At 39.3% G+C, this 17,912-nt stretch overlaps 1 protein-coding gene across 17 annotated transcripts in view; it reads right to left on the bottom strand.

The window, feature by feature from the left end:
• Positions 1-16,496, bottom strand: part of PPFIA2 (PTPRF interacting protein alpha 2) — a 349,964-nt gene extending 333,468 nt beyond the window's left edge. For 7 of the 17 annotated variants that reach the window (XM_032999742.2, XM_032999745.2, XM_032999746.2 and 4 more), the window contains exons 1-2: positions 16,009-16,494; positions 5,328-5,578 (exon numbers count right to left, since the gene is read on the bottom strand). In XM_032999742.2, coding sequence (XP_032855633.1) covers positions 5,328-5,576 — 249 coding nt within the window. In that variant the 5' untranslated portion in view covers positions 5,577-5,578; positions 16,009-16,494. Of the gene's footprint in view, positions 1-5,327; positions 5,579-16,008 lie in introns of all 17 variants that reach the window. The other 10 variants (XM_032999748.2, XM_032999750.2, XM_042792153.1 and 7 more) reach the window with 4 other exon arrangements.
• Positions 16,497-17,912: the final 1,416 nt, after the last annotated feature.

Here is a 17,912-nt window from a genome sequence, read left to right as displayed (position 1 = left end):
ATATGATTCTGTTAGTCCAGATTCAAACTAAAAGTAACTCACTCATCAGAGTGAAAAGACCTTACACATCCTTGTCATTCCTTTAATAATGAGCCCAGTGATGTCTAGCTAAATTCCCAGTGCAAGACAGGAGAAAGAGACTAACTGTTATCAGAGAAATTGTCCTGACTCTGACAATCATCAGGACCCATTTCAGTATATCAAAGTCTTTTAAAGTGCTTGCAAAGTTGTTCTGCTTTATTATCTTGTACAGCTATAGTGCTGGGCCACATAATTATCCCTATTTCTGGTAATACAATATTCAAGAGGCGATGGGCACAAACATCAGGAAACACTTTTTAGTCTAAGAGTGACAGCACTGGCAGAGTTTGCCCAGAGAGGTTGTGGAGTCTACCCTCAGAGATATTCAAAAGCCATCTGGACACAGTCCAGGGCAGAGTGCTCTTAGTAACCCTGATGGAACAGAAGGGTTGGACAACGTGACCTCCACAGGCCCCTTTCAACCTCAGCTGCTCTGTGATTCTGTGAATATGAGCTTAATTCTAAGTAAATCACTGAGCAAGTATATTACTAATGAACAAAATACACATATTTGATTAGAGAGTGATAACCTATGAACATCTTCATATAAATAATACCTCTGCATCTTCTGTATCTTGAAACTTATTTTTGAAAGATTAGAAGAAACAATGAAACAACCACAAAACAATCCTAGTTCAGTGTTGCTTATCAGAGCATATTTATAATTATTATGATTCTTATGATTCATTCTAAGTCTTACAATGACATAAATCGTATTTTTTTCAATGTTTGTTTACAAGGCAACTAATATAAGTGGCATTTTCTAGACAATTTAGCTTAGAGAAGATTATGGTGAAATTCACTTGAGAAAGTTGCAACTGAATGTTTTTCTCTTCCTGACACTCAAAACAGGAGTTACGGTTACTAACCTTTTTAGTAGAACGCTTTTTTATGGTAGAGTAAAAGACCTAATTTTACTAAAATAAAAACATACTGTTAAGTATTTATATCCTATGCTTCCCTATAGCAGTAGAAATGTATTGTATTTAGCAATTGTTTCTTTTTTTCTAGACTATGTCATGACCTAAATAAAGTAAGTTCCTGTTGTAAGGGAACACGCAGTGCAGCCCCAAAACCACTTTCCTTAGAGGCTTCTGCTGTCAACAGGCAGCTTTGGGAATAATAAACAAGACCACCTGTAAGCTAGACTCTTAGTATCAGAAGAACTATTATGCACAGAACACTTAACTGTACTATCATGCAATTCTAATAGTTTAAGTAAAAATATTCAGACCCATGTTTCATGCTTTGTGTGAATGATCCCACACAAAGGAGAATCTCTGCACCATAAAATCTGAAATAAAGAACAGGAAGGGGTGTTTTGGGTTATGTTCAGAGGTTAATCAAAGGTACCATGATATATAATGTCTTTCACATCAGCTTCATCTTGAAAACAGCTTGGAAGTTTCACCCTGTCTTTGTATAAGAAAGATAGATTCTGAATGTCATTCCTTGATTATTCAAGACCTTCTTCTGATGAATGATATACCTTTATTCATGGTACCCTATATTCATTTTTTTCACCATCAACATTATTTTTGGCTTAAACCATTTCTTTCATCTTTACCTAGTTGCTCCATCTTCTGCCTCTCCAAGAAAATTTACAAAATCACTTATATTTCTTCTCAACTTAGCTTCCCCCAGAAGTAAGAAAACTTCATATAGTCTTTTCATGCATAAGATGTTATTGCCTCTTTTCACTATCAGTCTTTTTCTGAATCTATTCCAACTTGAGGTTGGCTCTCAATCACTACTGCGCCAAAACCCAGACAGTAAGATTCAGACCACCCCTTGATTTAACTGCACTAATGCTTATTTACTTCTAATAGAAGTCTCTTACCTAATACATTTCAGAATGATATTTGCCTTTTTTACACTCACCTTTCATTGGCTGCCTACAACCATTGTATAACATATTTTTTCCCTCTCTGCTAGTGCTATCTAAAAGGTCAGAACATAGATTTTTGTTATTAACTGCTAGATACAGGGCCCTCATCTTTGTACCATGCAATATTATCCCACCTCTGTTACTCTTGTTCTTGTGTACTATCGTACTCATTCCCTTAGTTGACTGCTCATCTTATTTCTAAAATTTCCATTAGCATGCTCCTCCTTTTTGTGCTCAAATTAACAAAAATTGATCCCAAAACACATTCTTAATCAACTACTACTACTAGCCTCCTTCCATCTTACCAATGTGTACTGTAATTGAAATTTTTTTCTCTATTACTTACCTTACTAATTATCTTACTTTTTCTTACTCACTTCACATTTGCTCTTAATTTAAATGGGACCACTTCAAAAGAGATCTATTTTAGGGATATCATAGTTCTCTAGTCTAACAACTCCGGTACCAAAGAGTGACGCTGAGTTATTTTGTATAAAGATAATTCTGGTAAACCCTTGTCAGATTTTTAACTTCTTATTAGTTTTTCCTCCAAAATAAGCTTTAAAGTCTTCTCTGTTATTACATTTAGTCTAACTGGTCCGTAACTGCCTGCTCAGTTTTTCCCTCCCTCCTTAAACATAGCTGTTCAGTTAAATAGATATGTTCATAAAGTTACGACTGGTAATCTAATGGAAATAAAAATTACTTCAATGATAGCAATGAGCAAGACAACTATATTTCTGTAAATCAGATATGAAAGATGTAGATACATTGTTCTGTTGCAGTATAGATCAATATAAAAACTTAGAGCCATGTACAGTCATACTTTGCATTTTGGCTACAGTATTAACAGCAGTAGCTGTAAGAGGATTAACTAATATCTCAAGCTTCATTTTTAATGTTATTAATTATTTCCTATTTCCTGTCAGACAAGACTTTTCAATGGTTCATTCATTACCCCAGTTTTCATGCAGGTTCTTTTTGTTCAGATGCTATTTATAAGAAGTGCAATGATTTTTCCAGATCCTATTTTTAATTGTTCAAGACAAGAAACAAAAACAGTGTCCTAACGAAAATGCTTCAGAATGTAACTGTGTCAATACACACTTTCTACATGCAGAGCACTATGTAAATGGTGAGAAATAACTGAATTTTGAAAACCACTCAAGAAATCAAGAGCTAAAATAAATATATTCTTATAAAGGAAGATTCATTAGATGTCACATTATAACTAATAATTATTGTATCATTACTGTTTATTTATGTATTCTTCTCTTAAATCGAGTGAACACAGAATTCTTCCTCTCCATGATAAAAATACTGGGTAGCATTTTGTCACAGGGCTATGTCAGGCAGCTAGCAATTCAAGCCTGTCATTCATAAAACAGTAAGCAAAAAAGAAAATTATAAATGTACTATGTAGATTATCTCAAATCTACAGAGGAAGCTAAATAGTATAGCAGTCATATGGAAGATATTTTCTTGGAAGGCTGTATTACCAGAATGTTATATTACTAGGCCAGTGCTCTATACTTATAGAAACAGATTTCTACAGAACTGAATTACTTGTATGAAGATCTAGACAACCTAATTGATGGGGAAAAAAATCTGGTTCTGCTTTAAAGTGTAAGCAGTATGTCACACAGTTTCTCATATGGGAAACCCACATCTCTACTTAGATACATTGATAAACGCTACCTGAAATACACATTCTTAATGGTACATGGTAGTGCAAAGTGATCACCTGACCAATCAATTACTTTTAGGGGGTGTACAGCTATCATTCAAAAACACACACCAGCAACATTACTACAAGAAATAAAGATTAAAATCATATCATGATACAGTTCCTTTGAATTTCTGTTTCTTTTAGGCTCTGTATCACATTTATGCTGAACATTATTTTCCTTAGGTAGTCTCCTGCATTTAGCAGGAGTTTTATTTATGTGAGACACAGAAACATTAAGACACCTGCTAGTGATCAACAGAAATACCTCACTATGGGCTGAGTGGAGAGTGACTCCATAATAAGTGGCACACTAAATGGGGGTTCACAGATGCAAAACATCCTCTCTTTTTCAAATTTCTAGCAACAGATCTTTGAATAAAGGGTATATGCTGTCTTTCATTTATTCTTTTACACTCTTCTGTGAAGCGACACCAGTGGAAAAGGAGCTCAACTGCCCACAAATTAGAAAAAAAAAAAAAAAAAAAAAAAAAAAAATTCCCCTTGATTTTACTGTGTATAAGGATCATTGGTACTCCTTTTTGTTTGACCCAAGTCAAGTGTACTCATTCTTATTGCCTGGCACTAAAGTTGAAGTTGCTAATGCTATCACTGACTACAGTTTCTGTTCTTTAGCCCTAGCCCAAGATATTCCAATTACCTGCTGGGGTCAGCCCTTAAGCAAGTGCTTGTGTTCCCTGCTCCAGTGGGTGCTTTTTTCCTTTTCCATCTTTAAAAACTTTCTCACTCATTTGATTCATCCTCACCACTCTCCTTTTTCCAATCACACAACTGAATCTGTCTTCCTCTCTAACCACTGTTCAATAGGTATATAACTTTGCCCAGGCAAGTATGTCCAGGCCCTCATGACTACACTTAAATTTTCTAGCAATTGACAGTTGGGAAACACAAAGGAAATAACATGGAGAAAAACTGCATTTTGAATCATGGTGTATTTCAAACCTCTAGCCAGATGTACAGTCTGAACTAAGACATTTCTTTGCTTTTAATTCTAGAATATTGAAAAATAATCTTATATTGACATATAATATTGAAATACAGTATTAAATTATTATTTTAACTGAAGTAATTAATTTTGCAGTTCCTAAAGAAAAACAGGGTAATTGTAGATAAAGAAATGTATATAAATAATTTAAAAGGAATTAGTAAAAATATTAAGATATCAGTTCTTTTTGTGGTTTTGTGTCATACTTTATTTAACCTATGTAAGCTGGTTTTATTTGCTGTAATGCTAGTTAGAAACTCTTATCTGGAATCGAGTCTGTAGGAAACATCCTTATTCTTTTTACTTCATTCCCACCATTAGATCTTTATTTTAAATGATCACTCATCTGTTGTAAATGCTAGAGCAACAGCCAAAAGAACCAGTAGCTACAGGCCTTCATCTTGCTCTCTGTGAAGTCAACAGCATTACTCCTACTCTTAACTTCCAATAGAAAAGACGTCTCAGAGAGGTCAAACTAGGTACAATTAAATTGATAGGAGTTCTGCAGCCAACCTCAAAGGGAGCAGAATTTGGGCCTCAAGGAATAAATGCTGATTAGGATTAAAGTAAGTGGCATTAAGTAGAAAATTGGTGAACCTAAAAAAAAAATTTTATAAACTACATACCTGAGGCAGTGCTGAGTTAAGCTGTCGCTGGAGGGAGTCTCTGTCGTAGATGACATCCTGTAGGCGTTGCTGTGCAAGTGACAAGCTTTCCTGTGTCTCCCGAAGAGTATCAAGGAGACGGTCCCTTTCATCCAGCATGTTCACCATCAGCTGCTCAAAGTGAGAATCCGAGTCCGAGCCACTGCTTTGGGACCCCCGTTGACTCATCGGGGTGTCCTCATTTATCGTTGGCATCACTTCACACATCATTTCTTTAAAAAAACACAAATCAAGGAAAAGCTCTTCAGTAGAAAATCATTTGAGGGGATTTCATAAGAGGAATTAACTCTGTCACATGGACACAGTTAGTAGATTATTGCATTGTTCCCTCTTTCAACTTTGTGCCTTCAATGATAATCAGATGGTCGACAGACAGAGATTAAATACAGTGACTAATTCCGCACAGCAAAGACTTTGAATGTGTGTCCTAAAGAATGACTGGAAGGAGATGGAGGGTGACAGAATATTTTAAATTAATAGTTTTACAAATAATGCTCTCTTAAAATGACAGAAAATACTTCCTCTGCAATTGTAGTCTCCTTTATTGTTGATTTTCTCCCCTCTCTTGCTTAGTGTCATTGCTGAATTGTTGGTATTGATGCCAACAGATGCCATTAATTGCCAGATTTTGTCCTGCTCTAGGCATTTCTGCAGTACAGCTCAGGCTAACCATTGATCCAGTATCATGCTGCCTTAACAATGCCAGGTTAATCTATTTTTTTATCTAGTTATTCCCACCCTCAGGGGAAATTCTTCACCAGTGAGCTTGTTCAGTAAGAGGTCAAGAACTAGAAACTCTGCTAATTACCATCCCTGTGATATCTTGTGCAAATTGAATTACCAGGGACAGAATCACTGTTGTTTCCTAAAAACAGTCATGAAGCAGAACAAATAATATCACCTACTCCCATTCTTCAATTATAAATCTTCTTATGTAAATGTCAAAACCTCAGTTAGTGTATGGGGAGAAGCATATGCTATAAGATACTGGGTTTAGCAGATGGAAAAAAGAACAAAACCGAAGGTATGACAGGTCTCAAAGCTCAGATTTTTTTTAAAAAAGAAGATTGTGTTAATAATAGATGGTATCTACCCAATAACAGTCACCCAAAGAAGGAGAAATTGCTTTTCTAGTATGACTGATGAAGTACAGCAGACATAACTTTATACATAGTTATGTCTGCTCTCAACCCAGGACAAGGGTTAATTTCTAGAAATTGTTATTGTAGTAACTATTGTAAGCCTTTCATCTCAGTAAGTGGAATGAAAGTGTTTTTGGTTCATCTACTGGAAGTTAAAATATTTTACTTAGGAGTTTGATGTGGACTTTCTGGACATGAACTTTGTCTACAATATATGTGGTTGACACACTTCCACTGTTAAGTGTGCCATCATGCAACATTCTTACCATTTCAGTCTCAGTACTATGCTGGATTAGCTCTATGTATTCTTACATCTGGTCTGCTTTCCAAAGTAGGAAGATGGAACTTGTGAAAGTGGAACTTAAAGACGGGCCATACACCAGACAACCAAAGTGTTAAGAAACCTGTGCTTAATTCATTAAAACCAGTTCCTTCTACTGTCATTAAGTCACAAGCAATCCTTGTGCTAACACTGCTTGCTGCTAAAATTTACTGGGAAAATTACAGAGCTTCACTAACATTAGCTGGCCTTGATCGTATTCTGAATGTTCATGCAGAATTTAGTATTCTTAATTTTCACTTTTTTGGCAGATGTGGTAACTAGCAAAGTTGGCACCAAACACTGGTATTTCAGTCTGAATTATCAGCTACTACTGCATAGATTTCATAGGAATAAGCTTCACTACTGAGATTTCAGGTAGTGTTTCATCCTGTTTTTAAAGTGTCTGGACTTGAGGCAAGGTAAAGGTTGCTTGTAGCTATTATCCACTTAGTCATTAATTAGGTGCAAGAGAAGCAGTTAATAGCTTGAAGTGATAGATACTGAAAAGTTCCTCACATCTCCAATAAATTTAGGTCAGTATATTTACTCAGGATTATCTGATTCAATGCTGCATATCTCCATTACTCATGAGGTTCAAAACTTTCTATTCCAGAAACCTTTGCCACTCCTCAACTATAGGTTCCACTAGGAAGCACCACAATGTCCTTTCATATTGAAATGACGTTAATACATCGGTGCCTCCATTGCCATAAAAAACTTCAAGTTTAAAATATTTGCACCATTACCAACCAATCTTCATGGTACCTACCACTTCCTCTTCTGAATATGGACAGTGTGTACTGTCAGGCACCACAGATGGGGAGTGACTAAACTCTGCAGCTGCACCAGCAGAAGGACAGTTTGAATAAATGAGTTCTCGTCCTCCCACACTTCAGTTTTCTTGCAGAGTCTGAACAGCTTTTGGGGAGTTCTTGCTGATGTAACTGCTTTGTCCACTGTCCACAGATACCTTGAGATGTGGGACTACCAGCAGGGGAGAGCCACTGTCTTGCCTCCATGATCTTTTCACAGTGTTGTGGGAGTACATTTCACTTGGCAAGTGGTCATCACTCTCAGGTGTCTCCACTCAGGTCCCATCTGTGGCTAACCAGTTGGGATGGTCAAAGTTCACTGTGAGACAAAGGGTCATCCAAGGCTATCTGCCACTTGCTCAGTTTAATCACAACTTTTCAGTATGCAGCAGGTGGCCAGAGACCAAGGTCTCTGCATGCCCACTACTTCAAGACCAAAGAAAACAATTCAGATTGTCACTGAACCTTTCCTGCCTCATGATCACGGGGCATGCTTCCTGCCCCAGGGGATACACATCAGTGAACCTTCATCATTCGAGAAATTACGTCCAATGACCTGCACATACAGATCAAGTTTATGGTCTGAACAGCACAGCACACACTACCACTGTTCACAGGCAGTGGCTGAGTGTGTTACAATTTTTCACACATGATGGTGTGTGTGTGTGGGAACAGTTAGAGAAACCTCTGTGCAAACAGCTGTTCCTACCTTAGCACCTTGTATCAAACTAGATAGAAAAATCTCCTCCTACAGTTACTATGGGGATGTGGGAAGCCATATATGTGAGCAGTTGTGGGGCGGCAATGGAAACCATCGCACTATTACTGTGTCTTTTCCCTCTAAGCTTCTGCATTCAGGGAGGGGAGTGGATCATGCAGTGTGCTTATTTTCAAAGCCTGGACTGCATTATCCTGACACAGCACAAGTAACAATCTTGGGCTATGAGTAAGACCGCAGAGAAGGCAGGGAATGGGTGGGCAGTTCCTGATGTGGGCAGTTCCTGATGTAGGCAGTTGCTATTTGGAAGTTTTCTCCCACAGCTCACAGCCCCAGGAGAATCTTTAAAAGGTATGGCAGTTCTTGCAGTCAGACTGGTGATGTACATTGCTTTCCGGCAATTCAGAGATCAATGCCATTATTCCATTGGAACCACATGCATCCTCTCCCTTTCCCCACCCTCAGCTCAAATAGAGAAAAGCGGTATGCTAACCTGGGTCAGATCAGAAATGCTTGTAGGGCATGCCAGAAAGGGATACATTGACACTTGCAACAGTGAGGAGCAGGGGAAAAGGGAATCCTGGGCCACGTCCTCACATGGAGCTTTTGTGGGAGCCAACACTAGGGCCCCCCGAACAACTCTGAAGGGAATCCAGCTCTTCAGGGTGTTCCTGGGTCATCAACCCAGAAAAAAAAGAACAAAATTTCAAACAACTGCAGGTTTATTGGGGGGATCCCAGAGAAAGATTTCTTACAGCTCTTTGTGAAAGATGCACATGCCATGCTGTTCTGATTTACTATGATTTGTGTCTTCTTGACTTTAGAAAAGCACTCTTTTTTTAAACTTTATCTGGCATTTATCACTCTTATACCTGCCAGTAGATGGGATGCTTTCAATGTCCCAAGGCTGCCACCATTTAACACTGTTCCCAAGAAATGCTGGCCTTCTTCCAGCACATGAGCACAAGACCTAATTGCACCTTTTATGAATTTTCTGCTTGATAGCAGGAAGAATCAAAATACTGAGAATATATGAAGAATTTTAAAAGGAAGGAAAAAAAGGAAAAAAAGAAAGGGAGGTTCATCAAGAGGGACTACAACAAAAGCTAGGGCAGTTAAAGCAGAGAAAGGACCAACAAAACCAACAAAAGTAGAGGAAAAGTGTCAGCAAACAGACCGATCACAAATGAGTAGTAGAAAATTGGCAGCTGAGCACAAATAGGAGGGCACACATGCATTTGGATCTTTATCTAGGAAGTGAATCACATCAGTGAGTTACAAGAGTTCTTGAAGTTTCCAGAGCCTTCTGATTGTGTGCGTGTGTTAAGACAACACTTGGTTAACCACATGATGATGTGGTTCACACATGAGGTCGGGATACTAGATTTAAAAGTAAGCTTCCAGTTTAATTGTAGCTGAAAATAATTTAGTTTGCACACAGCAGAAGCACAAAGAGAACCAAGCCAACACAATAAAGATAGAAAGAACTGAGAGATTCACATTAAACCATAAAATGAAAATAGCATTGCTGTGAACAGTTAGGTCTGATTGCTAATGTGATCATAGCCTGAGTAATTTTATTTTTAAATTTTCAATGAGGGAAGAAGGCAACTTCTGATTTTCCTTCTATGTAACTTTGAATGATAAACGTAATTTTGGTGATTAAAAAATGCTGAAATCCCAACAATTTTTACTCTGGTTTCATAATATAATCAACTGAAATATTTCATACACTGAAATCAGAAGGAATTACTGTAACTACCTACTCTTTTCCCACTAATTGAAGACCATAAATCTGTATTAAGCTAAAGTATATTTTATACAGGATTTCAACAATTAGACACTGAAAGTGATCTCTCTAGTAAAAGAACTAGAATTAGTTGTTCTTTCTGTGAAAAATATATGTCTTTTTCAGTTATATTTATAGGGGAGACACGGCCACATTCAATGTTGCAGCTCTTAAAAGGCTCAGAATAAGGCTATTGGCAGACCCACTTCTATTCCGTTTTAGACCTACCATGCCATGTGTGTTTCTGTGGCTGATCTGTGAGTTTACAGAAATGTTGATACATGTCAGATACATTGCACTATATATGCATGAATCAGTTTTCATACAGACAGGTCAGATGCATCCTGGACTTACTGGATATATATAGCTCAGGAACAACAGATCCATGCATACATGGCAGGTATTTGTTTCAAGTACACAGTTCTTATTAATTGATGTAGGTATCAATTCTACTCAGAACAGAACTCAGCAGGATAAATAATGGACCATCTCTAAACTTCCTTTTTGTCCTCCATTCTTACTGATTTTCTAAACCATAACTTTTGGATAGATCAAATAGAGTCATAAACTGACATATGGATATTCCATGTTTTCTACTTGTGTTTATCAGCCAATGGTTTGAGATCCTCCTCCCCTGTCATACAACTGACTGTATATACCTATATAACCAGAGACAGCCCCAAAAGATCAAAGATCAGGATGAAGTTTCCCAGCCATCTACTGAATTGGTTTTATACAGTGTATTAGGCTGTTGATTCCTCATTTAACTCCATGTGCATGCTGAAATTCAGATGCAAAAATATGTTCATTGAGTCTGTTCATGTATTTTAATCTCTCCATTCGGTCTGCATGTGCCAGATCCTATGTTAATATTTTTATTATCCCAGGGTAATATTCCTTTCATTAATCAATACATTCCCATTAACTACTACATGGCAATTAGAGTTACCTATCTTTGATGAGTCCTATTAGCGAAAAAGAATTCAGAACTGACAGCAACAGTAAATGAAGGATAAGTGAAGACAAACAAAAATGTGCACAAATCATCAGAATCTCTTCTCTGAAGTTTGCAGTAGAAAGCTTGAATTGCATTGCCACAATTCTAAATTGCAAAGTAACTTCTCTTACAATTTTCAAGTAATGTGACAAAATATAAGCAAAATTGGGAGTGTATAAATATCTGCCTTAATCTTCAGAAATTTAGAGTGATTGCTGAATCTTCATTTTTATTTTCCAAACCTGCACTGAGAAACTTTATCTTATTTTTCAGTTGGCCCAGCACTAGGCAACGAGCTGGCACAGATGACCTCCAAAGGTGCCTTCCACACTGAATAATTCCATGTGTGAATGCAAGAGCTTTAAGTTAGAAGAATTCACTCATTTACCACATAGATTCTGAAATCTAATATACATTTAAGTATGGCTGAAAATTTGAAATAAACAAACAAACAAACAAGCAAACATACCCCACATTGTGGCTCATCTCATTGCATTCATACAAAGAAACAAAAAAACACGTTCATTTTATTATGATGGCTTGCCTTGTGGAGAATTTGGAGCTCTATATACTTGGAAGACTTCTACAACAAAGAAAATCATCATTAAAAAATAAAAAATAAACCTCAGTTATACTTGATTACAAGTATGGCCACATTTTCAGATATTGCTATTTATACTAAATTTCCTAACCTCTGAATGACATTAAAAATACCCACAAACCAGAGAAATCTTAAAACATAACCACATGTGGAATGATAACAAACACGTACATTTAGACATCCAAATTTAAACAAAAATCTGTGCTTCGTTTTTGCAAATGTAGGCTATTCTTTGTCAGAAAATATACACAAAAAAATATACTAAAATATTATATTGGAAGATAAAATGCCATGTCTCAAAACATTTTAAATTTGAAAGTTTGAACATTCTTATAACTCAACTTTTATGGCCTCACTTATATTCTGGCTTTATTTATCATTCAAATGTTTTAAACAAAATAAATGTTTGAAGAAAGATTTTAATGGTTTATATTTTTTCACCCACCCAGGGAATCACAGTAAAGCAAATAATGACAAAATATTTTTGGAATAAAAATTGAAAAGCTGCTGAAGCCTAGCTTGGCAGAGGAACACGTATGCACGATATGACAGCAGTTAAGTGGTATATGCTCCTTCTAGAATCTAAAGGGAAGAAACAGTAAATACAAATATTTCCCCAAAAAAATTCCGACACTAAAGTTGTTCCTATTCAAGGTCATAATTTGCTATCAAGGAAATGTTTACAACATAAATAAAGGCATGAGGTGCTTTGTACATTTAGGAAGTCTTCTGACTATGCCATTCATGAGAAATAAAATTACGAACAAAATCATATTCTCATCGGAAAAAAAAAAAACAAAACAAAACAAAACAAAACTTTCCTAACACCATCCTCTCAAAAAACAATCAAGGAATCCAACAGATAAACCAACTTCCGAACAAACCCAAGAACCAAGAAACACAGACTTGCTTTCTTCTCAAAAGAAAGATACATAGTGTTGAATTGAGTAAGCTCAGAAATCTGTGACCAGCTATCAGGAGTCAGCTTTGTAGCAACCGAGTGAATTCCCACTGAAGTAATTTACTAAGGATTTCTTTACCAAGACTCTGGTCACATGAAAGGAGGAAGAGATGAAGGAGTAGTAGTACTCCTACTTGGTTTCCAAGGCATCCAACTTGGTTTCCTAATTTGATACCTTAAATCCCACTTAACTGTACCAGTGCTGCCCAACCATGTATCTAGCAAGTCATGTAGTTCTTCCTGCCACTAGAGAACTGCAGGTTGTTGCCCGCAGAAGACTGAGTCAGAAAAGGATTTGGGGGAGGAATGGAAGTGGAGAAGGAACAGAGGTAATGAAGACCTTCATTAACCATGCTGGTCCTCAGGAGTAAGTGAGGAACAGGCCAGGTAACTACAGTAACCCACTACAAAGTGGCAGCCATCTTGCTCTGTTAGGATATGACTGAAGGCACACTGAGTTACATACAAGGGAACACAAGCATCCAAGAACATTGAGGACACTGGAATTTCTTTACATTGGGTATTAAGAATTGCAAATGGCGGATTAAACACCTCTGTCCTGTATCTTCAAGACCACAGAAGTCCACGGTAACAGAGTAAGCCCTCGTGTACATTATTCTGTACAATACATCCCATACAGCCAGGACTGCAAAAAAGAGGAAGGAGTGGAGGGAAAGGGCTTAACAAGGTGAAATATGCTTCATTAATACCTACCTACACATGTATTATATACCTCTTTATTCAAAGGAAAAAAAGATAAATTTTGTGTTCCTTTGCCAGAAAAAGGCTGACTTGCTCTGTGGCAATACAACTTAAAGCTGTTTGACTGATCTAAGCCAACAAAAATAAGACTTTTTAAATGTGTTTCTCTTTCTTTAAAGAGAAAAACAAAAACTCCATTGACACTGAACTTAGCATCTCTGCAGTAAAAAGTTTACTACTTTACCTGGTATTCTGAATGTAAGTAAAACAATCCCTCAATAAAATATGCATTTACTTTAACTCACCAGTATTTTACTGTTAATACACAAACACTGTTTCTTAGATTGATCAGACACCACAGAGCACTTAAATTCCCTTGCTCAGGGAGCACACAAAGTGCCCAAAACTCTCAAGGTCTGCAACGGATACTGAACTTGTAGCACCTTACATCTATCCCAAACCCTCTGAGAGGTTCTGAAGGTGAAGCAGGCTACTGACAAATTACTGCTTTCCTTAAAATTCATGTAGCACATACATGCTCCCCAGAACAAGACTTTTAGGCACTGTAATAACTTTATAATTCTTCTGACTTGAAACAAAGCCTAAGCACTTGTTTTAATAGTAATTCTAGATCTCAAGTGCTCGGGTGTCATAGCCATACACAATGGCAGCCTGTGAGGCAGCACATTAAAGTTCTCTAAATATATTCTCTTCGTTGTCCACTGTGTATCTACTACACCATCCACTGCAAAATCTATTCCAAGTTGATTGGTTCCTAATTCAGTGTCTTCTCCAATCATTTGTATGGAGCCTAATCCAACAACTGCTTAAATTAATGGAAGTTCTATCATGGACTTCAGTGGGTTTGGATCAGTGTAGATGGCTGGAAAAGTCACTAGCACAGGCAAGCCATCAACCTTCTGTCATTTTACTATCTCCAAACAGGAGCATAAAAATAAAAAATGTGTGCTATGCATGACTAGGGAGCACGCTGGATGTTATGTGGCCACTGCCCACAATATTATGAAAATCATGAACAGGTTTCCCCTCTAAACACACAACATTTAGCTGGCAGAAAGCAACAACTGTTTAAGTTCTATGAGAGGGGGAAAGAATGTGGTTTGTTGTCATTGCATTGAAGAATCCTCAGGCTGTATGAAAAAATGCCACAACAAATCTATAGCATTAGCTGCATTATGTCTCCATCAAGAGTGAACTCACTATTAGCTCAATTAGGAATTCTGCAGCTCAGTTTAGACATCCAGGTGAGTGAATGGTCAAAAACTGCAATGAACAGCACAGGATATGCCCACCCTTGGTCAAGAGTTATATAAAGCTCCTTTTCAGAAGCTACTCCATTAACAAACTAAATTGATAGCAATTCCCTTATATTATCTTCTACCTATGGATACTGATAATCATGTACGGACAAGGTGGGAAAAGTGCATCCTCAATACTGAGTTTTTCTAAAGCTACTTGAAATTTCTGTGGTACATATCCTATAAAGATGGAAAATTTAAAAGTTGTCATCTTTCTTCTCATTGGACCCCACCCTATTCAACATATTCTGTTATATGAATTGTCCAAGATTCTTGATTTAAAGTGAATGTTGTAACAAACACCTCTGCATTCTCATGTAGCCTGGGAATAATTTATCTACTGGACTTCTTTCACTTGGGCATGTTCTGGGAATGAGGAGACAGAATACTACTTGGTTTCTGCCCTGACAAAGGCTCTTAGACAAGCATTCCTTCTGCTCACCTTGAAGGCTACCACCTTAGATGTGAACCTAATTTTATTCCCTCACCTTTCTGTCCATAGCAGGTTTTAAAAGCTTGTTTTCTGTTTACTCAGATGTTTGATTTGCACACCAAGGTTGAGGAGTCATTTCAAGTTACTTGTAATTTTGCTGCAGGAAAAAGAAGTAGAAATCTAACTACCATACATTCTAGCCTGTCCACAGTGACATCAGCTTGAAAACTCATTTCATTGGATCATTCTGGGTATTTTGCATTTACAAGCTCTATTTTTTCAAATCGTTAAATAGATACAGTGGCTGATAAAACCAGTTCTTACTGCAATTATGTCTTTTCAGATGTTCTCAGCAAGATTGCTCTTGGGCAGCACGGTGCAATTCCATAAGGAAAATCCTTCCTATTGTCTGAGTTGCATTACATGCATATTCCTCCTCCTAGTTAACTCCTTACCTACCAGTCTCCACTAAACTATGATATCACCTTTAACAGAAGCATCCTGCACTCCTTCCACACAGGAGGGGTGATCAACACAGTACCTCAAAAAAAGGACCCATTCCAACTATTTGTTTTTTATGCCATCCCTCCAGCCTCATATCTCCCTCAATTGCACCAGAAAAAAAAAAAAAAAAAAAAAAAAAAAAAAAAAAAAAAAAAGAAGTTGCCTTCACGTTTTTAGTCTGAAATTCCCCAACTCCCAACTCCCATTACAGAAATGCATTTAAATACCACACAAGTACTACAGCAAGAGGCAGACAGCAAGATTTTGCATTTGCACCTCACCTCCCGGAGGGTATCAGAGCTAAGGAGGGAATGTTTAACTCAGAAATAGAAGGTTCAGTACCTAGTGGCTTTTATTTCGACGTCTGCTATTTCACTTGATCAGTAACAACCGCAGTCTCCACCGGCTTCGAGCGGGGACTCACACAGCCGAGCACTCCTGGACCATCTTCCTAGCAATGGTGACACAGGCGTTGCTCCGAGGAACCCCAAGCCCCCGCACCCGTCCTCCGGCAAGACTGGCTGCTTGGCACCTCAGCATTTTCTTCGGTCACTTCGTCAGCAGCCAAGAGGAGAAGCATCCATGGGAAAAATGGCATATTATAAATTTTGCTTTGGGAAGCAGAGCTCGGCTCAGACCATTGTCGGGAGCAGGAGGGGGGGGAGCGGCTCTTAAAGCTCCAGCAGCCCCTTTCGAGCAACAGCATCTTTGCAGCTGGAGGCCAGCGATTACTGGGGGGAGGGGCCAGGAAGAAAGCATCTTCTATTTCTCATCTTTTGTTAAACTTAACTGAGCGATACCTGGCTTCTCTGGTTCTTCAATACCTCCAAGGCTAATTATGCCTCTGTGCGTGACTAAGTCCAGCCGCACGCACGACTGCCTGCATGATCAAAAGCAAACGAGGTTTTCTTCTTCACGGAAAGAAATCCTCTTGCCTACAGCTCATCGCTGCCAGGCAGGCACCGGACAGAGCCGGATCGCAGCGGTACCGAGCCGGAGCCGCGGCAGCGGGAGATCCGCGGCGTGTCACCCGCGGCCCGTCCTCCGCTCCGCGCCCCGCGCAGCAGCCTGCGCCTCCCGCGCGCCTCCGCTCCGCGGGGCAAAACCCGCGGTACCCGGGGCACCGCCACCGGCTCCCCGCCAAGGGCCAGGGAGTGCGGTCCCCCCGCCGCCGGACTGCCCTAGCCCTGGCCGATTACTCGGTGATGCCTGTACTGAAAGCGGTATGAGAGCTCTGACCGGCTATAGTCTGCAATTTAAAGAGTTCGGGCAAACGCCGGTACATTTCATCTAATCGGATATATAGTGTAATAAAACGTATCATCTGCTGTAGTCCGACCATGACAAAGCAGTGGAAAAATCTGCTATAATCTGAATAGTCCAGGCGTGTAATTAATGTTACGCATTTGGAAACGCTAGGCGTTGGCAAGCGCCCTCCCCCCGTGTCCGGAGCCTGGGCGGGCGGCCCCGCCGGGAGCCGGAGAGCGGTGGAGGCGGAGGGAGCGGCGGCGGGCGCTGCTGGCCTCGGCGCGTTCGTCGTCGTCGTCGGGGACTTCCCCTGGAAGCCGCTACAGTGGTTTCCACCGGTCCTTAAATAAATTCTGAAGTAATCACGTCTGCTCCCCCTGCCTCACGCACACGGTTCCCCGGAGGCAGCTGCTACTGCTGGTTCGCGGCTCGCACGGCGCTAACTCCCTCTCGCCCACTCCTTAAAAGAAAAAAAAAAAATAAAAAATAAAAAAACAAAATAAAAAAACCCCAAACAAACGGGACACTAGGGCGCGAGCCTAACCGGAGAGAGGCGCTTCCTCCCCTTGCCTCAACGCGCCCGCTCCTCTCGGGCCGTTAGAAAGGGCGGGAAGGCAGGCGGGCGCGTGCCCTACCGTTGGGCGCCCGCCGCTCCCCCACCCCTCCCGTCCCAACGGCCGCGGCGCCGCGGTCGCTAAATGGCCGCTCCGCCCGGCGGAGCGGTTCATCCCAGTTAAGTTCATCCCAGTTGGAGGACAACGTGCTCGTATCAACTACTCAAACTTGTCTCTTGCAATAAACATTTCAGTATTTATGTCTTACACATACAAAAAAAAAAAAAAAAAAAAAAGTGCTTCAGAAGCCTGGAGTCACTTCCTTGGCTTTAGAAAGGTGCTGGAGATGTGGGGGTAGCCGAGGCAAGCAGCAGTTTCAGGCTCACCAGTGCTGCTATGATGGCTTCACAGTAGGTTTGACACTATATTGGGGAAAATTTAAAT

This window comes from Tyto alba, unplaced genomic scaffold (genome assembly GCF_018691265.1).
Source record: "Tyto alba isolate M040663 unplaced genomic scaffold, T.alba_DEE_v4.0 Super-Scaffold_2, whole genome shotgun sequence".
Taxonomy (NCBI): domain Eukaryota; kingdom Metazoa; phylum Chordata; class Aves; order Strigiformes; family Tytonidae; genus Tyto; species Tyto alba.
Note: the sequence above shows the minus strand (reverse complement) of the source record. Positions and strands in the feature narration are given on the sequence as shown.